The 21,056-nt window shown below is 43.5% G+C and overlaps 1 protein-coding gene across 7 annotated transcripts in view; it reads right to left on the bottom strand.

Moving 5' to 3' along the window:
- Positions 1-650: 650 nt before the first annotated feature.
- Positions 651-21,056, bottom strand: part of tnk2b (tyrosine kinase, non-receptor, 2b) — an 88,628-nt gene continuing 68,222 nt past the window's right edge. For 3 of the 7 annotated variants that reach the window (XM_079648491.1, XM_079648493.1, XM_079648492.1), the window contains 15 exons: positions 17,989-18,258; positions 17,203-17,355; positions 16,539-16,702; positions 15,004-15,123; positions 14,015-14,141; positions 13,701-13,847; positions 13,318-13,412; positions 12,256-12,450; positions 11,469-11,557; positions 10,783-10,905; positions 10,091-10,524; positions 8,822-9,988; positions 5,638-5,733; positions 3,996-4,126; positions 651-3,270 (listed from right to left, as the gene is read on the bottom strand). In XM_079648491.1, the coding sequence (XP_079504617.1) occupies positions 3,264-3,270; positions 3,996-4,126; positions 5,638-5,733; positions 8,822-9,988; positions 10,091-10,524; positions 10,783-10,905; positions 11,469-11,557; positions 12,256-12,450; positions 13,318-13,412; positions 13,701-13,847; positions 14,015-14,141; positions 15,004-15,123; positions 16,539-16,702; positions 17,203-17,355; positions 17,989-18,258 (3,318 nt within the window). In that variant the 3' untranslated portion in view covers positions 651-3,263. The remainder of the gene's footprint in view (positions 3,271-3,995; positions 4,127-5,637; positions 5,734-8,821; positions 9,989-10,090; positions 10,525-10,782; positions 10,906-11,468; positions 11,558-12,255; positions 12,451-13,317; positions 13,413-13,700; positions 13,848-14,014; positions 14,142-15,003; positions 15,124-16,538; positions 16,703-17,202; positions 17,356-17,988; positions 18,259-21,056) is intronic. The other 4 variants (XM_079648494.1, XM_079648495.1, XM_079648496.1 and 1 more) reach the window with 2 other exon arrangements.

The raw sequence follows: 21,056 nt of genomic DNA, 5'->3' as shown, positions 1-21,056 counted from the left end.
TCCAGCCGTTGCCATCTTGACACTCCCGGGCTTTGCTTTTTAATGGTACCACAAAACGCACAAAACTGTAAACATGTTTGTATCTGTTGTAAAGTCGTGAATTTAAACAAGGGGGTCTATGGGAAGTTGTATGGTCATTTGAGGAAACTTTGGCTACATTTTTCTGTATTAGAGTTTGCAGCATGGCGGATGGTTTGAAATGTGGTACAAGCCTTGCTGTTCTTGACAGGGACGAGTGCAGTGGTGATCCTTAACCCCTCATTCAGCAACATCATAAATTACAACTTCTCAATACCTGCCAAATAATTACACTACCATTAGTGTCAGCTGTTTGTTGTGTTTGGAGCCCATTAGAAAATCGCACTAAGCTAATGTGGCTCCCATGGTAAACATTTGAATGTACCCTCTATCTATACTGTACATCAGCAATTTGATATAGTCAATGCATTAGCGATTAGCTCAAAGCGATGCTAATTGTTGTTGACTCCTTTTCTTGAATGAATGATCTACAAAGTGTTCAGCATTATATATTTGTTGCCAACAACCGATGATAATCACAAACAACTTAAATAGAAGCTCTTAATCATTTAAATTCATGGTAACAAAGATAATTAAGTCTGGAAAAAGTCAAAGAAACTGAAGAGAAGGAGTAAAAAATAATTCACTCTTTAATAAAAAATACATTTATAACTTCGGCAGCATGAACTTCTCTTGAACACTTCCATCAACCCAGGAACAATGAAAACCAACTGTACAGTAGGCATTTTAAAATAAAATAGCAAAAATACATACAAATGAGGAAGAAATGGCAGGTTGGATTGAAGGAAAAACAGCGACAATAAGAATGACTTTTTCTAACGTCAGTGTCAACACCACAACAGGAAATGTTGCTTTGGGTCGATCATAACACCACAAGGTTCTCTTCAGTCCTTCAGAACAACTACAGCAGCTGGGTAAAAAACAAACAACATGGAGAGACTGTGGAGGCCTCATCAAGCCTTCCTCACACACTGGTTAACAAGCAGCTTCACCACATCAGAGGGGGGATTGGCACAAATTGCATCGTGATCAGACAAACATCCTGATATATGGAGGAAAACTGAAACATTTACAACTGGAAAAGGTGTTTACTGTGCATTCATTCACTAGGGTTAGGGCAACCAGTGTAAACATTTTTGAGATCTGAATCTCAAAAATGAATTCCGACTATCGTCGGATTTCTCTTTTACTTTGAGTCAGATCTATAAAAGGCTCCATCTGGCGCTGATCCTCTTCTGTAATCCCCTACATTTTATTGGACAATGGGATCAATAAAGTCTTATCTTAAAATACATGGAGACAGAGATGAAAGTATTGATGGATGGACTGTTGAGCAGCCTTATTGCACACGGGAGAACACAGGAGGTTGTCATCCAAAATCAGTCCTGTGCATTCTTTAGAAATATACACACATTTTATTTTCCTAGTATTCCACACCGGTAGCAGGCCGGTTGTGGTTTCTTTATTGGAGCATCTGCCCAATCACATCAGGCTCAGACCTGTTATACTGGGGCTGAAGGGGCTGTTTGTAGCAAAGCATCTTTTTGAAAAGGTGTGCATAGAGGGTTCTTTTTTTATAGCACCGAAGAATCATGTCTGTCAAAAATAGAACGCCAACAAAGTAACCTTTTTGACATTTGTTTGAAACATTTATTTTTTGAACTCACAGCAGTGCCTTTTTATTTCCCTTCCTTCTTAGAGTCCAACAGACCGAATCTGGAGTGAAATGAAGCCGCTCATGCCTGACAGTTTTTTTATGTTCATCGCCGAGGGCAGTGCTGTCACAATACCCAGTGAGAAAATGTATGGTCACGTCCAGCAGCCAGCTGACTCGTCCTCCCAGTTTTAAAATGAGTACCCCCCCCCCAAAGCCGCTGACCGAAATATCACAGTTGTGGTTTTGAAGTGATGATTATGAGACAGGATCTGTGCCTGGGGGTAGATTTCACTTGCCTGGCTGTTATTAGCTGCCAACACAGTGTGCAGAGACCCAGCTGGATGGAGCTGTCAGCTGATGTGCAGGAGTTATGTTCGGTGCTTAGAGGGGCGGAGTGACTGCCTGAGGAGTAGTTCCCACTGCCTGCTCTTTTTATTTATTTACAGCCACATGTGGCAACAGTCATAGATCAGTGTTTAGCTCAAGGAGAGATTTAAATAATTCAGAAAATGACCTTCCCAGTTATGGGTCCTCTCTTGTCTCTGAGCATTGTGTTCGAAATATATTAAAATAAAATATCAATATTTTGTAAATTAACACGAATGTATCTTCATTAGGTTTGTACCCTTATATATATTAGACAGTTGTGTGGGTCTTTAAATATGTGAATGTAACCACTTCCCTTTTCTATTTAGATGTATTCTTATGATCTATGCTGTAACTGGGATGGTTTTACTTATGTCTCTTAGAGATGTCAATACTTCATGTATTCTTAAAAAAGTACTGAGGATATGAACTTTATTTTTTACTTTAACGAAGTCTGAATGTTTTTTTTGCAGCAGCAACATTTTGTCTTTCAGTCGAATTTTCATATCCACAGCAGTTTTTATTACTGTAAACTATCGATAATATGTCCTGTAGTATAATACCTGTACAGCCCTTTAAGTATTAACTTTGTCTTTTTCGTCCATTACTTGGCAGTGGCACTTTCTGGATACACTATACAGTATTTGGGTTACATTCTGACACTGTTCCCTAAATGAGAAACCAGTTCTTGGCATATTTTGACAATAAAATGACCTCATGACAAAGTAAGGACCTTTTCTTAGAAGTGCCGCTGTGTATATTGTGCTCTTTAACTCGTTTTGGCCTTTTCAGAATCGCTTAAAACTGGCTATTAACGAAATTAAAAATGAAAAAAGTCTGCAGTCGGTCAGCAGGGAGAGGATCTGACACAGTAGCACCCAGCATCTGTGACTCTGTCATGATGGCATATTTCAGGCTGATCAAATGAAATCCAACTCACAAGTGTCTTTTTTTGTCTTTGAAAGTCAAAGTCTTCTTTTTTTTTACCCCCAGGATAAATTCCTTTGTTAGGTATGAACGGAGCCTTCATAAAGACTTTTCTCTGCTAGTTCAGTAAAAATGTGCTTGATCAAATAACAGTCTGCTGATTGGAGGTGGTCAGAAGCGTTAATGGGAAGGCTTCAGGAGCAAATTCACCTCCACTGATGATGCTTTTCTAAGGATGAAGTTCCAATCTGAGCTCAGCAGCTTGAGATTCCTGTCACCGTCTGCAAATATAAAGAAGATTTAGATAAGATTGAGGAAATCGTGAGATGATATGATATATCCTCCTAATTTCAGTTGAATGGTATTTGCATTGTCTTCCCGGGAGGCTTTGAATGTGAGATGCATATTCAATTATTCAAACGGTAACAGATATGTTCCCAATGTATATATCATTTCTATTGAAAAAGTTCAACAAAGCAGAGAAGTTTCTCAGTCTAGCTGCCAGATATGATTATTAGCATCATAACAAGCATACCATCATTGCATCATACTGCTGCAAAACTTTTTCACTTAACTTGCAGTATTTTAGATTTGGAAGATTCTCCAGCAAGGAAGCGGTTTTTAAAATAAAAAGTCATAACTTTTGAGCAAAGTCATAACTGATACAATGACATTTCCGGAAAGAACGTCTAAACATGTGGTCAATGAGCATTCACTCCACAATGACCCAGATTTCCTGTCTGGACGGAGCATTAAATGATTTGCCGTCAGTCCCATTGTCATGAACACAATTATCTTAGGAACGCAGTGATGGAATTTCTTCAAACATTATGTGAAATGGCAATATAGGTTTTCTTCACGTTTTTGTGACATACTATACAATTGCTTCTCTAAGACTGGGGGGATTGTTTTTGTTTGGCAAAGAAGACTTAAGGACAGCCGATCAAAAGTTGAAATTGAAAGTCATGACCCCCAGTTCAGCTAACAAAGCTCCAGAATAAAGTACCTTAGTCTTGTTGTGGATCCATAGTTATCTAACATGTGAGTGCTGGCCACCTCCAGGTTCCAGTCACACATCTCCAGCAGCTCACGACACTCAGACCTGTTCCTCAGACCCAAACAGAACAACTGCTCCACCTACAGAGACACGGGGAACAAACCAAGATGAACACCATTGTATGAAGAACCAGCAGTGGGGTGAAAGAGCTGTACTGTTTTAGGAAACACTCCCGCAGTGGGATTACAGCACCAGTAAGCACATTTGGACATTATTTGAATCTTATGTTAGCTAAGCCTACTGTTCAAACACACACTTCTGTTACTTTGCCGCCACTATTATGGAGCACTCAAGTGTTCCCTTTTGCCCACTGCCATCCAAACACATCTTCCATCCTGCCACTGTGGCCCCAAACGCATCTGAGAGGAGGCTGAATGCTTCTGTAGACACATCAGTGACTCTTTATGTTGTGTTTATAGCCGGCTCTTTGCAGCAGCAATGACATGATTTCCCCTTAAGGTTCAACACAGTTGCACTAATCTTAACTTTAGATGAACCAAGAAAGCAAAAGTGACATTTAAGAAACTTTGAATGACTACAGAGAGGGACTCTGAGATGCAGTGGATCTCAGAACAGCAATGGTCACCCTTTAGGACTTAGCTACTTTATCAGTTATTGCACTTCTGCAAAATAAGCATCCACTTTCATTTTGATGGACTCAAACTATGAGATGCTGAGGTACTTTCTTTGTATAAAGTGTTGTTTTGCCACCTCAGTTTGCCTTTCTTGTGCATCGGCGTACTTTTGATATAACAAAGTTACACTAATATTAGTTTTATGGCTCCTGACATTGCATCTAATCATTTATTTCATGCCTTGAATGTTAATTATTATAAGGTACTTCAATACTATGGACCAAAGAAAACTTACAAAAAACAGTAAAAGATGATCAGATGTATCCTTTGAATCTCCAAATACTTGGTAAAATAGAGAGAAGCTGTCATTAACATTAAATAACAAACATCTACAAAATGTCAGGGATTAAAAATCAAAGATCTAGTTATTTTGGTTCTTCGTAAAGAAATGCATCCGGAGATAGTGTTTTCAAGACAGATATGAACTTTCAAATAATTTAAGCTAGCTAACTTCATTAGCGTTAGCTGGACAGCAAAACAGCTTTAGCTACTGTTACATTAGTTTAAACAGTGATACTACAGCGGATATAAGTGAACTTTAAATACCATTAGCTAGCTAACTTTTGTACTTTTAGCTAAACTGCTTTAGCTACTGTTTAATTAGTTTAAACAGTGATACTGCAGCAGATATAGGCCTAAGTGAACTTTGAAATACCATTAGCTAGCTAACTTTTGTACTTTTAGCTCAACAGCTAAACTGCTTTAGCTACTATTACATTAGTTTAGAAAGTGATAATAAAGCAGATATAAGTGAACCTTCAAATACCGTTAGCTTAGCTTCCTTGCAAGCTGTAAAGGCTTTGGCTTAGTGTTTTAAAAGAATCAAGTGTTTTCAGTTAAGCTAGCTATAGTATCAAAACTACAGAAGCCCAGTATGAACAGCAGATGTAGGAAGGATTTTAGTGACCTGCATAGTGCATTAAGAATGTTCATACTCTGCTATTGAATGCCCTCACCTTGAGATAATGCACAGCTTTCTGGACATTCCAGTTGTGGTTCTGGAGGGCGGCTTGGCACTCCTCTATCGTGACACCGTGAACTGCATCCTGCACCTGAATCACACAACGTCAACACTGTAAGCAACATCCAAATACACTCATACACACTCCCCTCGCTCTGATTTATAATTTCTTCATCACTTGATGGAAATTGTAACATTCATGACCGGGTTTTATTGTTGAGATCCATTTATTTACAGTTACAAATCTGGCATAGGAACACATACAGTGGGGCAAAAAAGTATTTAGTCAGCCACCAATTGTGCAAGTTCTCCCACTTAAAAAGATGAGAGAGGCCTGTAATTTTCATCCTAGGTATACCTCAACTATGAGAGACAAAATGAGAAACAAAAAAATCCAGAAAATGACTGTCTGATTTTTAAAGAATTTATTTGCAAATTATGTTGGAAAATAAGTATTTGGTCACCTACAAACAAACAAGATTTCTGGCTCTGGCAGACCTGTAACTTCTTCTTTAAGAGCCTCCTCTGTCCTCCACTTGTTAACTGTATTAATGGCACCTGTTTGAACTCGTTATCAGTATAAAAGACACCTGTCCACAACCTCAAACAGTCCCACTCCAAACTCCACTATGGCCAAGACCAAAGAGCTGTCAAAGGACACCAGAAACCAAATTGTAGACCTGCACCAGGCTGGGAAGACTGAATCTGCAATAGGTAAGCAGCTTGGTGTGAAGAAATCAACTGTGGGAGCAATTATTAGAAAATGGAAGACATACAAGACCACTGATAATCTCCCTCGATCTGGGGCTCCACGCAAGATCTCACCCCGTGGGGTCAAAATGATCACAAGAAAGGTGATCATTCAGCATGACAATGATCCCAAACACATGACAATGACCCCAAACACACCGCCCGGGCAACGAAGGAATGGCTTCGTAAAAAGCATTTCAAGGTCCTGCAGTGGCCTAGCCAGTCTCCAGATCTCAACCCCATAGAAAATCTTTGGAGGGAGTTGAAAGTCCGTGTTGCCCAGCGACAGCTCCAAAACATCACTGCTCTAGAGGAGATCTGCATGGAGGAATGGGCCAAAATACCAGCAACAGTGTGTGAAAACCTTGTGAAGACTTACAGAAAACGTTTGACCTCTGTCATTGCCAACAAAAGGTATATAACAAAGTATTGAGATGAACTTTTGTTATTGACCAAATATTTATTTTCCACCATCATTTGCAAATAAATTCTTTAAAAATCAGACAATGTGATTTTCTGGATTTTTTTTTTTTCTCATTTTGTCTCATAGTTGAGGTATACCTAGGAGGGAAATGACAGGCCTCTCTCATCTTTGTAAGTGGGAGAACTTGCACAATTGGTGGCTGACTAAATACTTTTTTGCCCCACTGTACATGCACATGGTCTTGCTTCAGTACATGGACGACTCCACAACATAAATATCCTTCTTCTGTATTTTTGTTTTCCTTACTCTTGCTGTTATCTTTATGTAAGATTGACAGGGCTCACCCTGGTCGTCAGTACTAAGGCCCAGAGGGAATATTATGGTTCCAATAATGTATTTTATTTCCCAGGGAGGCAGCTGTGATTTGAGTCCCGGAATGACCTTATTGTATCCCATAAACTGTAACCTCCCCTGTCGAGATATGGCAGGCAGGAGGCAGAAAGTCCTCGAGCGGTTTAATAAGTTGAAACAGTTAGCCTTTCTAACTTTTTGAGAATAATGCGATTTGTTGAAGGTTTTCTTTGTGCAAATGTTAAATGAATGCCCAGCAACCACGTAGCTGGACTTCATCCATATTCAAGATCTCAGAGAGTGTCTCTTCAAATACATCCCAGAGGGCCTAAACACAATATTGTTTTTCTTAAAAATATGCTTTCTTGTTGCCTTCATTTGGAACTTATCCAAGCTCATTTGTTTACTTTAAGCTTCACCTGAAGGGATGATCCACAGGGCATCTATCTCACTATCCACTACCAAGTGACAAGTGCTTGATCGATGAACAGCCGCTGGTGTTCGCAGTCATTCTGACTCCAGTTCAATTGGTGTCAGCATCAATCGGCCGGAAAAAAGAAACCGATCAAACTTGTTACTTGGTTTTTTAATTCAATTCACAGCTAAGATTGATATGGCCTTTATCCTCAAAGAACAACAGAATTATTTCAAATAAGTTATCAGAAGCTAAAGATGTTTGTGCCCTTTTCATTGTGCCCAGTCTGCTCTGATTGGTTAGCTGGCTGGCTCTGCTGTGATGGGTCGCTCCTTAGCCTATCACGTACAATGTGTAAGAGCACTAGCTAATAGAAGCGCGAGTGTTACATACTGTAGTGATGGCCTTTATAACACACTACAGGAAAGGGAAAACAAAAAGCATAATAGGGCCTCTTTAATATTGTAAATAGCTAAATGTTTCGATCAAACAGAGAGAAAAGATTTATACATACAAAATCACTTCTAGGCACTGCACTCTATTACATTACAATTAAAGTCAATCCTACTGAATGACCCTGAACATTGCATTTTGTCTAGTAATAAGGGAGAATTACTCTCTCATACTAGTGATGGGAAACAAAGAACTGATGGCTATCTAGTTTAAGAGTTGTACTTTAAAAAAATCTCATTTAAAAAGAGAAAGCAATCAAAGTGACATTAAGGGGGATTTAAGGTCAAGTTTTTAATGTGGCTAAACTATCTATCATGAGGGAGAAAGTGACTGAACAGAGCACTTTAATTAGTGAAGCATTAAATAACCATTAATTATGCATTCCAAATGAGAGGTTTCAAAAGACATCCAAATATCTCTTATCTCACTTTTAGGTTTTTAAAAAACACATCCAAAGAAATTTTTTAGGGGGAAAAAAATGTATAGCACTAACCATTACATAACATAAGACAACATTACAAGGGACAAAATCAGCTTGAATAAAGAGTGTGATCATATGGAATTTTAAATATGGGTGTTTTTGGTTCTTGGGTGGTTGTCTACATATTTATTTTTAATTAACGAAGGCATCCAATCAATCATTATTTTGAGTGAGTATTTTGAATAAATATTTCTTTAGGTTTTTTCTGTTGAATTTGGTGTTGTCATTTCATCATGCTGTTGTGTCCTATATGTGTATCCTTTGCCCTTACTAAATTAAAAACATTTATTCATGTCTGACCTTACCATTTTGACCCTGTCGGCTGAGTTCCCTCCTCCATCTGTCCTGATACAGGAAGCCGTGGGGACCACCGCTGCTGTCAGCCCCTCTGTACACACGCGAGGGAGACTGACTGATGTCTTCATCCCTGACCGGGAGCCCCCCAGACTGCTGTTGTTGTTGGAGGAGAAATTAGTCTTCAGCTCGCCTGGCAGGACGAGCCCCTGTCCCTGGATGTGTCCCTGCAGAGTCTGGCTGCTGACCACCATTGGTCTCACAGTGGCCGTGTTAGCCTGTCGTACATGTCTCTCCTCCACGCCGCTGGCAGGAAAGCTCTCCGCCTCCCTGAAGAAGCGGTCGTAGCGGTCGAGGTACGGGGGCCTCTCTGGTAGAAGGTAATAGTGTGTATTGCTGACTTTACGTCCGTCACGCACTATGGGGAGGATACAGGGGCCCTTGCTGGCGTCCTTCCCCTGCGCCTGGATCACTTTGGGTGCAGCATATTTAGGATCCGAGGCGAAGCTGTGAGTGGTGGGCATGAGTTTACCTGGAGAGGAGGAGAGGTAGGAGCCGTATGTGTGTGCAGAGGAGGAGGATATGGGAGCTGGCATGGTGGTGGGGCTCGCAGAGTAGATTCTCTGCTGAGGGGAACCTACCACCAGGCCCATGGGGCTGGGGGTCCTTGAGCCCGGCTGGGACAAAGGGTCCCTGGGAGGAATCTGAGGAGGGCGCTCCTGGGTCGAGCCTAAAACCTCCTCAGTGGAGTCAGCCGGCGTCGGTGACAGGGAGAGATCACGTGACCAGCGAGGAGAGGTGTAGTCGCCCCTCTTAATGGGGCGAGGGGGAATGGGGACACGTGGGGGGACCTGGGGTCTGTCCTCGTTGGAAGAAGGGATACTCTGCTGGTGTCCCTCCTGGGTCCACGACGGCAAGTTTGAGCGCGTAGTACTTCCCGTCGGGACGTTCAGCCTCCTCATGCACTCCTGCTGGAGCTCTTGGAAGATCTCTGCTGACTGCGAGAAGGAGGAGGACAGGACCTGGCTCTGCCCGCTGGGGAGGAAGAGGTTGTCCTCAAAGCCTGATTTGTCTGGACCCCTGGAGACAAGACCCTCACCATCCACCTTCTGACTCTCATCTGGGTCACCGCTCTGCTCGTCCTCCTGCTGCTGCTCCGAGCTGTTGATGGAGCTCACCTTTGGGGAGAAAGAATATTTAAAACTTTCTTTACAGATTACAACCGGAGATAAACCCTTTTTTGCATAATGTAAAATGTGCTGCGTCACCCCCTACCGTACCTCCATATCGTCTTCGTCTTGGGCTACATCGTCATATGCCGGGGGTGGAGGTAAGGGCCGGGCATCCCAGTCCACTACAGGTGTAGGGTGAAGGGGGCGAGGCAAGGACTTAGACGGACTCTGAGGCGGCGTTCGGTCCAGGAGGTTCTCTGCTCCCAAAAGTAGCTTCGCCAGTGAAGGAATCTGAATTTCAACCACAGGTGAGGGGGAGGGCGAGGGCGGGGGGAACTCTTCTCCAAAGTCAATGAGCGACACCTCGCTGTTCGGGGTGTGGCCTGAGCCTGAAGTCCGGCCGCCCCCCTGTTTGGAAGCGGAGACCCACGCAGCGGGTTTCAGTTTCAAGCCTTTGATGGAACTGGTTTTCCGAAGCGATAATCTCTTTAGTCCTGCTGAAGTCAGATCCTCTTCATTGTTTACTGCATCGTAGCAAGGCTCTGGAGACAGGAACACACAATACGTTAGTTTAGTTGCTGAGAAAATGTAGAAAGTGATGACTCATGCACTTTAAAATCCCGAAACGGCACAAGACACACTCCACTTCAAAAAAGTGTTCAGGTTGAAAGTTAGTCCTATTGTGCACACTGCAAACCTGTTAGAGGGGAAACAGAGGCGGGAAGATGATGGTAAGAAGGGAAATAAAAGTAGCTGACGGAAGAGCTGCAAAAACAGGCAAAAATAAATATGGGATGTACCTTTGAGGAGTGGAGCAAGGAGGGAACAGAGAGGGCAGGAGCAATGGGTGAGGAGCTGCTGAGAGAAACCAGACTTACTCTTGAGTATCACGGCTGGCTGGGGAGGGCGGGGGGGAGGGTCCTCTGGAAGAATAAAAGCGAATAGCGCCGTCGCGAAGGAGAAATAAAAGAAAAAAGAAGCAGCAAAGATAGAAAGGTTAGAAAATAAAGCAGGAAGCAAATGTTAGATTGTATGTGAAAGCTTGCCAGCAAGTGTTAAGAAAAATGAAAAGCAAGCTGGGACTATTTTCCAAAGAAAAAATCAACAATGTGGATAGAGCCGCAATGTTTTAATGAGGAATCTGATCATTGTATGAAAGGGACAATGAGCAGCGACCTGGTCATTATAGAGAAAAGGGGATTGTCTAAATTGACCAATCAGAATCGAGTATCAACTGCGCAGTGTAATAATGATAAACAATAGAGGTATTAGCACCAGACAACAATGAAATGTATCTGAAATAATTGTGTCTTCATGCTGTTGAGGTTTGTTTTCATGAGTTACAGAATTAGTTTGAGGTGATGATGATCAGTGTTTTTATGTTTTTGGAGACATAAGGCAATGGTTTATCCTTGGTAAGATATATATTTCAAATGGTGATCATTATAGCGTGGTGTAAGTCTTTAATCAGAGCTCTTCTACTCACTTTTTGCTCGTCCTGGCAGATTTGAGGGCCGAGCATTGGGGTCCACACCGAGAACATCTGGAGGGTCCATGGGATTACCGAGGTACAAACTGAAGGGAAGACAGACAGATTTATTCACAGTAGTTGGATTTATAGTGATGCTAATCATCATCATTGTGCGGTATACATCTAGAGACCTCGCGCTATTGTCTTCCTTTTCTGATTGCTCATGGCTGTTCCAACGTTAGACTGATACTAGTGTCCCACACCAGGAGCTCTGTGAAGGTAAGATTCTGAAGGCTTCAATAGGATAAGATCTGAAATGAGTTTGGCGCGTAAACAGTGGCCGTTAAATCAGGCGCTTACTGAGACATGGCATGAGGCCATATATCTGTGGGTTATTCGTCCAGGGTAGATTTAATACCGTGCGAATGAGGTTAGTATAGAGACGACAATGATGGAGTCAAGTATTGAGGGCCCAGGTCTCGACGGTTGTTGTGAAAAGATCGAGTTTCATTGCGTTCGGCAGGTCAGATTGCCATATTTGTCCAATGAATTGCATTGGAGGGAAAGATACTGATTCTACCTTGTTGGTGTCAAGTTGCAAAACGTTGGACATTTATAACAATGTGCTACTGCATCTATTGGTTAAAGTGTATAATTACAAATCATTAAAATCTAAATAGACTTTAACCACCAACTTTCAACATGGGTCAAAATTATGATGGATATTTAGAAAGTTTTAAGAGACATTTAGACCATGTGAAACATTTAAGATAACAGTAAAAGTAAAGAAGTCGGATCGTACTCGTCTATCCTGTCGGGGAAGCCCCAGCAGTGGTGAGGGTTGCTGTCTCCGTGTCCCGTGTGGATGAAGCTGTTCTTGAGGGGCCGGCTGATGTCGTGCGCTGACAGACCCGCGACTGACGTCACCACGTTTCTGGGGAACGGTCCCAGCTTCAGGGTGCGCTTGTTTTGACCTCGCCACCAGTAGTTCTCTGCTCTGAAAGACACAGAGGTGCTGAGGTTGAAACATGGACAGTCATTGACAATACAGATATTCTACTGGACTATCCAGCTAACAATTATTTGAATTAAAAGATAATAAAATAAGGAATAATATCAGAAAATATAAAAAGATTGTCCATTCAAGTTTTTCACAATTACAAGGTTATGTCTTTGAATTTTTTGTTTGATCAGTCCAAAACCCAAATATATTACTTTTAATATGATACTATTAAATAGGATAATACAACAAATAATCTCATTATTCGAGAGGCTAAAAACAGCATTTCTGCCTTTTTTGCACTAATTTATAAAAAAGAATGTGGATTTACTTATCGTTGCATCTCTAACGTATCGTACACACGGTTCCGTCGCGTTGAAGCTTGCCGCTGGGCCTGTCTGCTCGCGACCAACAACCAATCACATTAATCTCCAGACCCGTACACACAAGCACGCGGTTTGATTGGCTTGCAGTTGTACTGGCATATGATTTGATTGGCTGGCGCTTCCGTCGACGCTTGAAAAGTTGAACTTTTCTCAACTTTCAGGGCGAGCAACGGAGGCAAAGCGACGCGACGGAACCACAATGCAGTTTGGCAAAGCGTGACGTCACCCCATTCAAAGAACCGTGTGTAGGGGTGCGCAATTAACAATTCAATAATTTGGTTTAATAGCCATTGCACACCTTTTATAAGTGAACACTAAATAAGATTTCTGTTATTATTTAGTGAAAAGAGATGCATTTTTTTCCTTTTAACAGTATTTATCAGTATTGATGTTGGCAGGTCAGTATGTAAGGTTAAAGTACAAATGTGTACTAAGAACGTTCTTTTCAAAAAAAACTTTTACAAGAATTAACACCCACCTCCCCTCTATGATGGTGATGACATCATTAATTTGGATGTGGAGTTTGTCAGGCTCGTCAAAGTCCTGCAGAGCACACATGTCTGTTGGCATGGTCTGAAAAACACATAAAACACATATGAGAAAAATTAGACATTTTAACACAGCCCACATTTATGAGTGGGCCATAATGCAGCTGGTTTTCATAATCCTACCAGCTGAGGGTATGTTAGTATGAACTCTGCAGTGACTCCACTAGGTGGAGCTACAACTCCAGCCCTTCAAAGATGACTGCTGAGGGAAAAGTGGCCTCTGCACTGGAGGGTTATCCTCAAGTGTCCTTTGCTTAGTGGCTGAAAGTGGCTATATATACTTCTTAAGGGACAAAACTGACAGCTGTCGTACCTGCAGCAGGAACTCGCGCAGGGCCACAAAGGTGGGTCTGTCGTCTGGTTTCTGAGCCCAGCACTGCAGCACCACGTGATAGATGTCCTGCGGACAGTCTTCAGGCTTCGGGAGGCGTTCACCTTCTTTATCAATCTTGTGCAGGATCTGGGGTTGTTTGTTTTTGACAATGCAGAAGAAAAACAAAAGAAGACATTGTAGATGTGAATAAATGTTAAAAAAAATGTTGTGTCTGCTTACTTATGTTACAATAGCTTTAAGATGTTTTTGTATACTGTATCTTTCGGAAAAATAATGATTGTGTGAATGTTCACCTGGCTTCCGTTGAGGCCCAGCCAGGGCTCCTGGCCGTGTGTGAACATCTCCCAAAGAGTAACTCCAAACATCCAGGTGTCTGTAGCGTGGGAGAACGTTCTGGTCTTCAGACTCTCTGGGGCGCACCTGCAGCAGGACGGCATTTTTTTTTAAACTTGAACCGTGCATGTCTGAACATATTGTCACTTTAGAAAGAGAATATTTTCCAGTTATTTAATGTAGCTACTTTCACATTTAACCAAAATAAGCTCTGTATTTGGAAAATGTAGCCTTTGTGCCAAAGTAATCCTGCCATATTTGTTTATACTTTTAAAAATACTACGTTTTAAAAATGATAATATAAATCACAGTTTAAGCTGTTTTATTTTTTAGGTTCTTTGGGAGACAGAGTTGGCCAAGGAGGCATAGGGGATGACATGCAACAAATTGTTCCAAGCCGGACTCGAACCCGGGTCCTCCGCATGGGGTACCAAACCCCGGTTTCATATATTTTTGGGTAGAGATTTACTCTCAGATTGTAGGATCCCTTATTATTAACATCTTTCATAATCGAAGAAGAAAGTCACTCCTTCAAAACAAGTCATTTTAGCCTAAGGTAGGTATGAATAAAATGGAGAGGCAGAAACAGAGGCACACGCATTTCAACTAATATTACTTGGAATCCTGGTTTTATTTTTGCATCAAACATATAATAGAATACAATAGGTTTTAGCCCAAAAGGGAAAAAAGTTTGGGCCACTCTGATCTATATGAATGAAGACAGCAACAACTCAAATGTCTTGATCAATGTAGAAGTTTGCAAAAGGAAACCTTTCAAATAAGAACTACCAGAATGGCTGGAATGCAGCCGTGGCCGATCAGATTTTTCTGTGGAAAATGTCTGCAATAAAATCCGACTCCCTCCCTAAACCCTCTCATATCCGTGCATGAAATGCATCCAAGTTTAGCTTTGGTTTTTGTGCTGCTCCTGCTCTCTCAGTCCACCCACCATGCGAAGGGGACCTTGCGATGCTCCTGCATGACGTAGTGCTCATCGTTGTTGGGCAGCGCCCTCATCAGGCCGAAGTCTCCGATCTTCACTCTGTGAGCCGAGGCCAGCAGGATGTTCCTGAAAGAGAAAGAGTCAAATGTTATAGCATAATATTGTAACTGAAATTTAAAATTACAATTATGTTGTATGTATGGTCGGCAAAGGCAACATTCTTAAAACACAAACACATTTTGACTGAAAAACTGAACATTTAAATCCCATACTGGTAATGCTGAATGGCCACAGCCCTAGCAGGCAGAGACAAAAACAGATAATTTTGTTTACAGTCAATCCGATCCACATTCAGAATGTAATTCAGTAAAATCAAATGTAGTCCATGTGCCAGACAGTTACAGTACAGTTAACATGTTGTCCAAAGTGTGAGTAGTTTTCTGTTGTGAACAGCCCAAAAAAATAAGGACCTACTTCAGGTTATTTATGAAGGCAATAAATAAACCTAAGATTTATTAGGAATACAATTAACTGTGTTGTAGGTTATAACTTAACTTCAAAAAAGTCCTGTTTTTAAAACCAAAGCTTGAGAAATCCACTGCTGTGGGCAGTCATTATAATTTTATCACAGCCCTAACTGTGAAAATGACTTATTTTTCCCCATCGTTATGATTATTCTCAAGCATCTATGTGGTGTCAACAGTTAGGTGAAAGTTACTCATTTGGGCAAGACCAAGAGCTTAAACCACACAGTCCAGCCCGCCAACCTCTGACTCATTATACTGGTGGGCCAAGTCTCCCTGTAATAGTCTGTAAATCTCTGTGTGGGGAAGGAGAGGCAATATAAATAATTAAACATAGCAGTAAAAAATCCCTGAAAGAAACATCTGTTTCATAGAGAATGGGAAAAAAAACACGCTGTTTAAAAATACGTTTTTAACGTTCAGGGGCTCAAATATATAAAGGGGCTCGATTATGCTCATAATCAGGTTCATATTTATATTTTGTGCCTCTACTTAAACCTGTCTCCATGCTTTAATGTTCAAAAAGCTCTTAATGTTTCTCATACTGCCTGTGCTGCAGCACCTCTTTTCACCCTCTGTCTGAAACCAGAGCCCAGTGTGCTCTGATTGGTTAGCTGGCCAGCTCTGTTGTGATTGGACAACCGCTCAGATATGTCGGGACATATCTGAGCATATCTGAGCCCCATTAGCCTATCATGTGCATACAATGTGTTGGAGCGCTAAACAATAGGAACGCAAGTCTTACATCGTAATGCTCGGCCGTTTTACCCCCTATCATGTGAATGCAGCTCTAATCTGCAATGTATCTTAGTTCTGACTAGAGTTTTAAAAATTCCGAACTTTAAATGAAGACCTTATGTTCTCAGGAGGTAAAAATTGAACAAACGTTAATTGAAAGTAAATCACAACATTCCGCCCGACCCACGACAGACTTGATGATTTGAAAACAGGCTTTATGCTACAGCACTGCCTTTAAATTGAAAAAATACACGACCACACGTTTCAAGTTGCTCGTACCTTGCTGCCAGGTCCCTATGGATGAACCTCCTCTGCTCCAGGTAGGCCATTCCACAGGCCACCTGTACGGCATACTGACACAGAGTGTGGATCAATACCGGGCCCTGTGGACGGACACATCGCAGGCGCTCCAGCAGAGAGCCCAGAGGAGCCAGCTCCGTCACCTGGGGGACAAACAGAGGAGGAGAGGCTTGTTGGGTGAAAAGAGCCACGTGGGAGTGAAATGCAAAAGTAATGAGGAATGGATGATGGTGACTAGAAATAGATAGAAGACTAAAGGAGGGAGTAAAAACATTAGCTATCAATAAGCAAACAACTATTGTAAGTGCTACAACGTACAAAAGAGAAGAAACAAATATTGGCCAAGAAAACAGAAAAAAAATAAAAGCAACAGGAAATGACTAAAAAAGCCTTGAAATGTCAGCCCTTTATTTTGGTCCTCGGCCCACTTGCTCCCCACCCTTCCTGTCTCCCTTCTTCCCTCTATCACTTCTCCCGGGCATAAAAAAGGCCTTGAGGATTTTGATCAGATTCTAGCACGCAGAGGTCATGAAGCCGAGAGAGTCAAGCACGTTTGTGTTAAGTGTGGATCTAAGTTGGACTACAGGCTGGCTGATGTGTGTTTATGGGTCCCTTTGGGTGTGTGTTTCTGTGTGTCCACTACCATCTTCATTGGGTGTGTAAGCACCACACCGTAGAGGCGGATGAGGTTCTGGTGGTCCAGGGAGTGCATGGCGTTGACCTCGCAGATGAAGTCCTCCAGAGCGTCGGGCTGGGTGAGCACGTCTGTCTTCAGACACTTCACAGCTACGTTCAGCTGGAGACAAGGACCAAGATTTAGTTGAAGTAGATTCCAACCTTTTCCCCACATGTTTGTGTCATGGCAAACATAGGCCCTTCATGCCAATGATATTATTGAATAATAATATAGGACATTACTTGCAAATTAATATGATTACGTTTTTTTACTTATAGCATGATATATAGACGTGAACTTGATTATTTTTTACTGAAAAACCTTTTACATAAGAATGTCACCAACATTGAATTTGCTGTTGCGTGGTTTTATTTTATGAATATTTTAAATAATAAGGAAGTTAATAACTAATTGAAAGGGTGTATTTGCATTATATTTGCATTAGATCAGTGGCATAAAATGTCCCTTAATCTTAAAAGTTTGTTAGTTTATTGTAATTATTCAATTAAAAAGTATTCATTTATAAGGCTTGGGCAGAAGCATTTATAAACAAAATTCACTCAAACATCAAGACAGTTTGAGTACACAGATTGATTTGCCTGCTTTTGTGTATTCTCACATTAGCACAAAAATGCTAAAAAGCATTATGTAAAATAACTATACCAGTGTACCATGCCCCAGATCCTTAATTAACCCCATCAACTTACAGGAGTTTCTTTATACTTAATGAGTGAACTATTTAAATCTCCTCACCACCTTCCCCGCAGGCGTCAGCCACTCTCCTCTCTTCACTACTCCAAAGGAGCCGTCGCCCAGCTTCTCGAACAGCGTCAGATCCTTCTCCGGGATGAGGCAGGTCAGAGCCTGCTGCTGCCCGTCCATAGGAGCACCACCACCAGGCTGTGTGGACAGGACTCCCTCCCCCAGGCCCAGTGGGGGGGTGGGAGACAGCTTACGGAAGGAGGAGGCCGGCTGGCCCTGCTGGGGGAAGTCTCCTCCGTCTGGACGCTTCCCGCTAAACACCTACAGGGGAACAGAAGAGAGAGAACACATGAAGCTGGGTCTGCAATGAAGGACGCAAAATAGACATATTGAAATAGTGTCAAATAATTATTTATAGTAATTAAAAGGCCAATAGAGTAGTGAAGGAATGAGTCCTAAAACCCATAGATGATATTAGAACTTAGCATTATTAGCATTAGCATATTAGCACTTCGTTCCCATCTCTTTAAAATAGAATAGACTTGTTGGTTAGATGCCTGGAATAAGGTCTAAAGGTAAAAAAAGCATTTCAGGTTTTGTTATATCAGTAAATACCCCACTTGTGAATGTGTAAAACTTTTACATTTCTTAATGGCAGTTGCTAACATGTGACTAAAGAAGGAGTGTTGGTGCTAAATCAATTATTGAAGAGTTTATCGCCGGCTACTAGAGGGCAGTGTCACTGCTGTCGCTGCCCGGTTATGCCGTGCTCTGACCCGGTAGTGCCGAGCGGCCATTTTAGTTCAAACATTGTTCATTCACTCCGCCTCGAGTTGAGACGTTCGTCCACTCATTCATGTAAGACTGTTTCCACTATTATATTATACTATATATATATTATACTATTATACTACTATACTCTGTTTCGTGGTATATATTTGTGTTGATTAAATTGCATGGATGTAATACTTTGTCAGCTTATCTTGCTGCATTACTCTGTTTCAGGGTGTCGTCATCCTTGTCAATAAATTACCGAAACTGACATTGAGGAGTGTGTTTCTTCATGACGACACCATGGTCGTTGTTGGATGCCCTGTCCCCGGCTGCGGGTTCAAATCCGATGACTTGTCTGAAGCACTCGTCATTGCTATATTGACGATTCATGGATGTAGCCACCAGCACGCAGCGCCTGTCATGGCCGCGCCAGCCCAGGCCCCAGCCCCTCACGACCCGAGACTCGATCGGCCCAAAGTTGATGTGGGCATGTCAATAGAGGAATGGAACGTGTTCATCCACCGTTGGAATGTATTCCGCGCCGGCTCAGGCATAGGGGACGCACAGGCCCCCTTCCAGCTGTTTCAGTGCGCTGGGCCTGTACTTGGAGACAGCCTGTTGAAAGTCGTCCCCGACGCCGCTTCCGGACCCTTGCTAGACCTGATCACCGTCATGCGTTCCCTAGCTGTTATCCCAGTTGCTACATGCGTCCTGCGCACCGAACTACTTCAGTTACGCCAGGAACGCGACGAGACATTCCGCGCATTCGCTGCCAGAGTGCGGGGTAAAGCAGAGACATGCGCATATAATGCGGTATGCGAGTGTGGTAAGGACGTGGTCTATACCGACCACATTATCCGCGATGTGCTGCTCAATGGCATCTATGACTCGGACATACGCCGCGAGACGCTGGGGACAACTGACGTCCTGGTCAAGCCAGTTAACGACGTGATTGCACTCGTCGAGAACAAAGAGATGGCCCGTAACGCTCTCCCATCGTACTCCCTATCAGCCATGTCGTCATTCCGGTGCCTGAAGACGACTCCACAGGCGAGCCCCGCCCCGAGCCCTGCGGACGGGGCTAAACGTGCCTCGTGCCCAGAATGTAAGAGCGTCTTTAACGTCTTCACGGAGGGGCCTCGCGGGTGGAGTCCTAAGCCTCACCAGGTGTGCATCGGCTGCTACAGGGCCCGCCAACGACAGAGGCGTCAACAGCCGTCATCCAACAGTCAACAGGCCGCCATGGGGTCGGAGCTGGTATCACAGGTTTCGTCGGTGCAAGCTGGAGCCCGCCCCGCCCTGGCCGACGTCGCGGGAGCCTTCGCCGACGCCGCGCCCCTACGTCGCACGGCTGTGTCGACAGGCTTGCACCTATCAGACTAGAGCACCACATCTTCTCCAAGGGCGAATGGAGGCGAGCCAGGCTGAGAGACCACCCCCGGGCATTAATCACCATCTCGATGGACATGCCAGTCGGGCTGAGGGATGGCACCAGCAACCGGGGCTCGGCCGACGGAGCTCGAATATCCGCCGTCGCGGACACTGGCGCGCAGTCGGACCTTTGGTCTCTGGAGGAGTTCCTGGCCTGCGGTTTCGCGCGGGACGACCTGCGACCCGTCAGCCTCAGCCTGTCGGCCGCCAACCGCTCCCCTATAGCCATCGAGGGAGCGTTCTTTGCTAGGCTCTCGACGACCTGCAGCGGGGGGCGTACTACATCCTACCGTTCCATGGTATACGTGAGCAGCTCAGTCCGGGCCATGTACCTCTCCTACGAGTCGTTGCTCAACCTCGGCCTCTTGCCCGTTAACTTCCCGTCGGACTACGTTGCAGGGGGCCCAAGGACAGGCGTAGCCCTGACACGGCTGACACGCCAGTCCAGCCCCTGTCCATCAATGCGATGGGGTCAACCAACGGCGGCTGCGTGGGGCCAAGTGACCCCCGGGACGCCCAGTGCTCATGTCCTCAGCGCACGGTCCCCCCGGCGCGCCCCGCAGCACTGCCGTTCCCTTGTACGCCAGAGAACAATAACCGGATGAAAGGTTGGCTACTCGGGAGATATGCCTCGTCGACATTCAATACTCACCCCCATCGAGCACTACCATGCATAGAGGGGCCACCTATCGAGATGCACGTGGACCCCGCAGCTACGCCTAAGGCATGCCACACCGCGGCTACGGTGCTTCTACACTGGCAGCGGAGGGTTCACGATGACCTCCTGCGGGACGAAGCCCTTGGGGTCATTGAACGCGTGCCATACGGCGAGCCGGTGGCGTGGTGCCATCGTATGGTAGTCACTCGGAAGCACGACCGTTCCCCCCGCAGGACCGTGGACCTCTCCCCCCTCA

This window comes from Notothenia rossii (assembly GCF_949606895.1).
Source record: "Notothenia rossii genome assembly, chromosome: 9".
Classification (NCBI taxonomy): domain Eukaryota; kingdom Metazoa; phylum Chordata; class Actinopteri; order Perciformes; family Nototheniidae; genus Notothenia; species Notothenia rossii.
The sequence above is the reverse complement of the archived record's forward strand: the minus strand, read 5'-3'. Positions and strand labels throughout refer to the sequence as shown.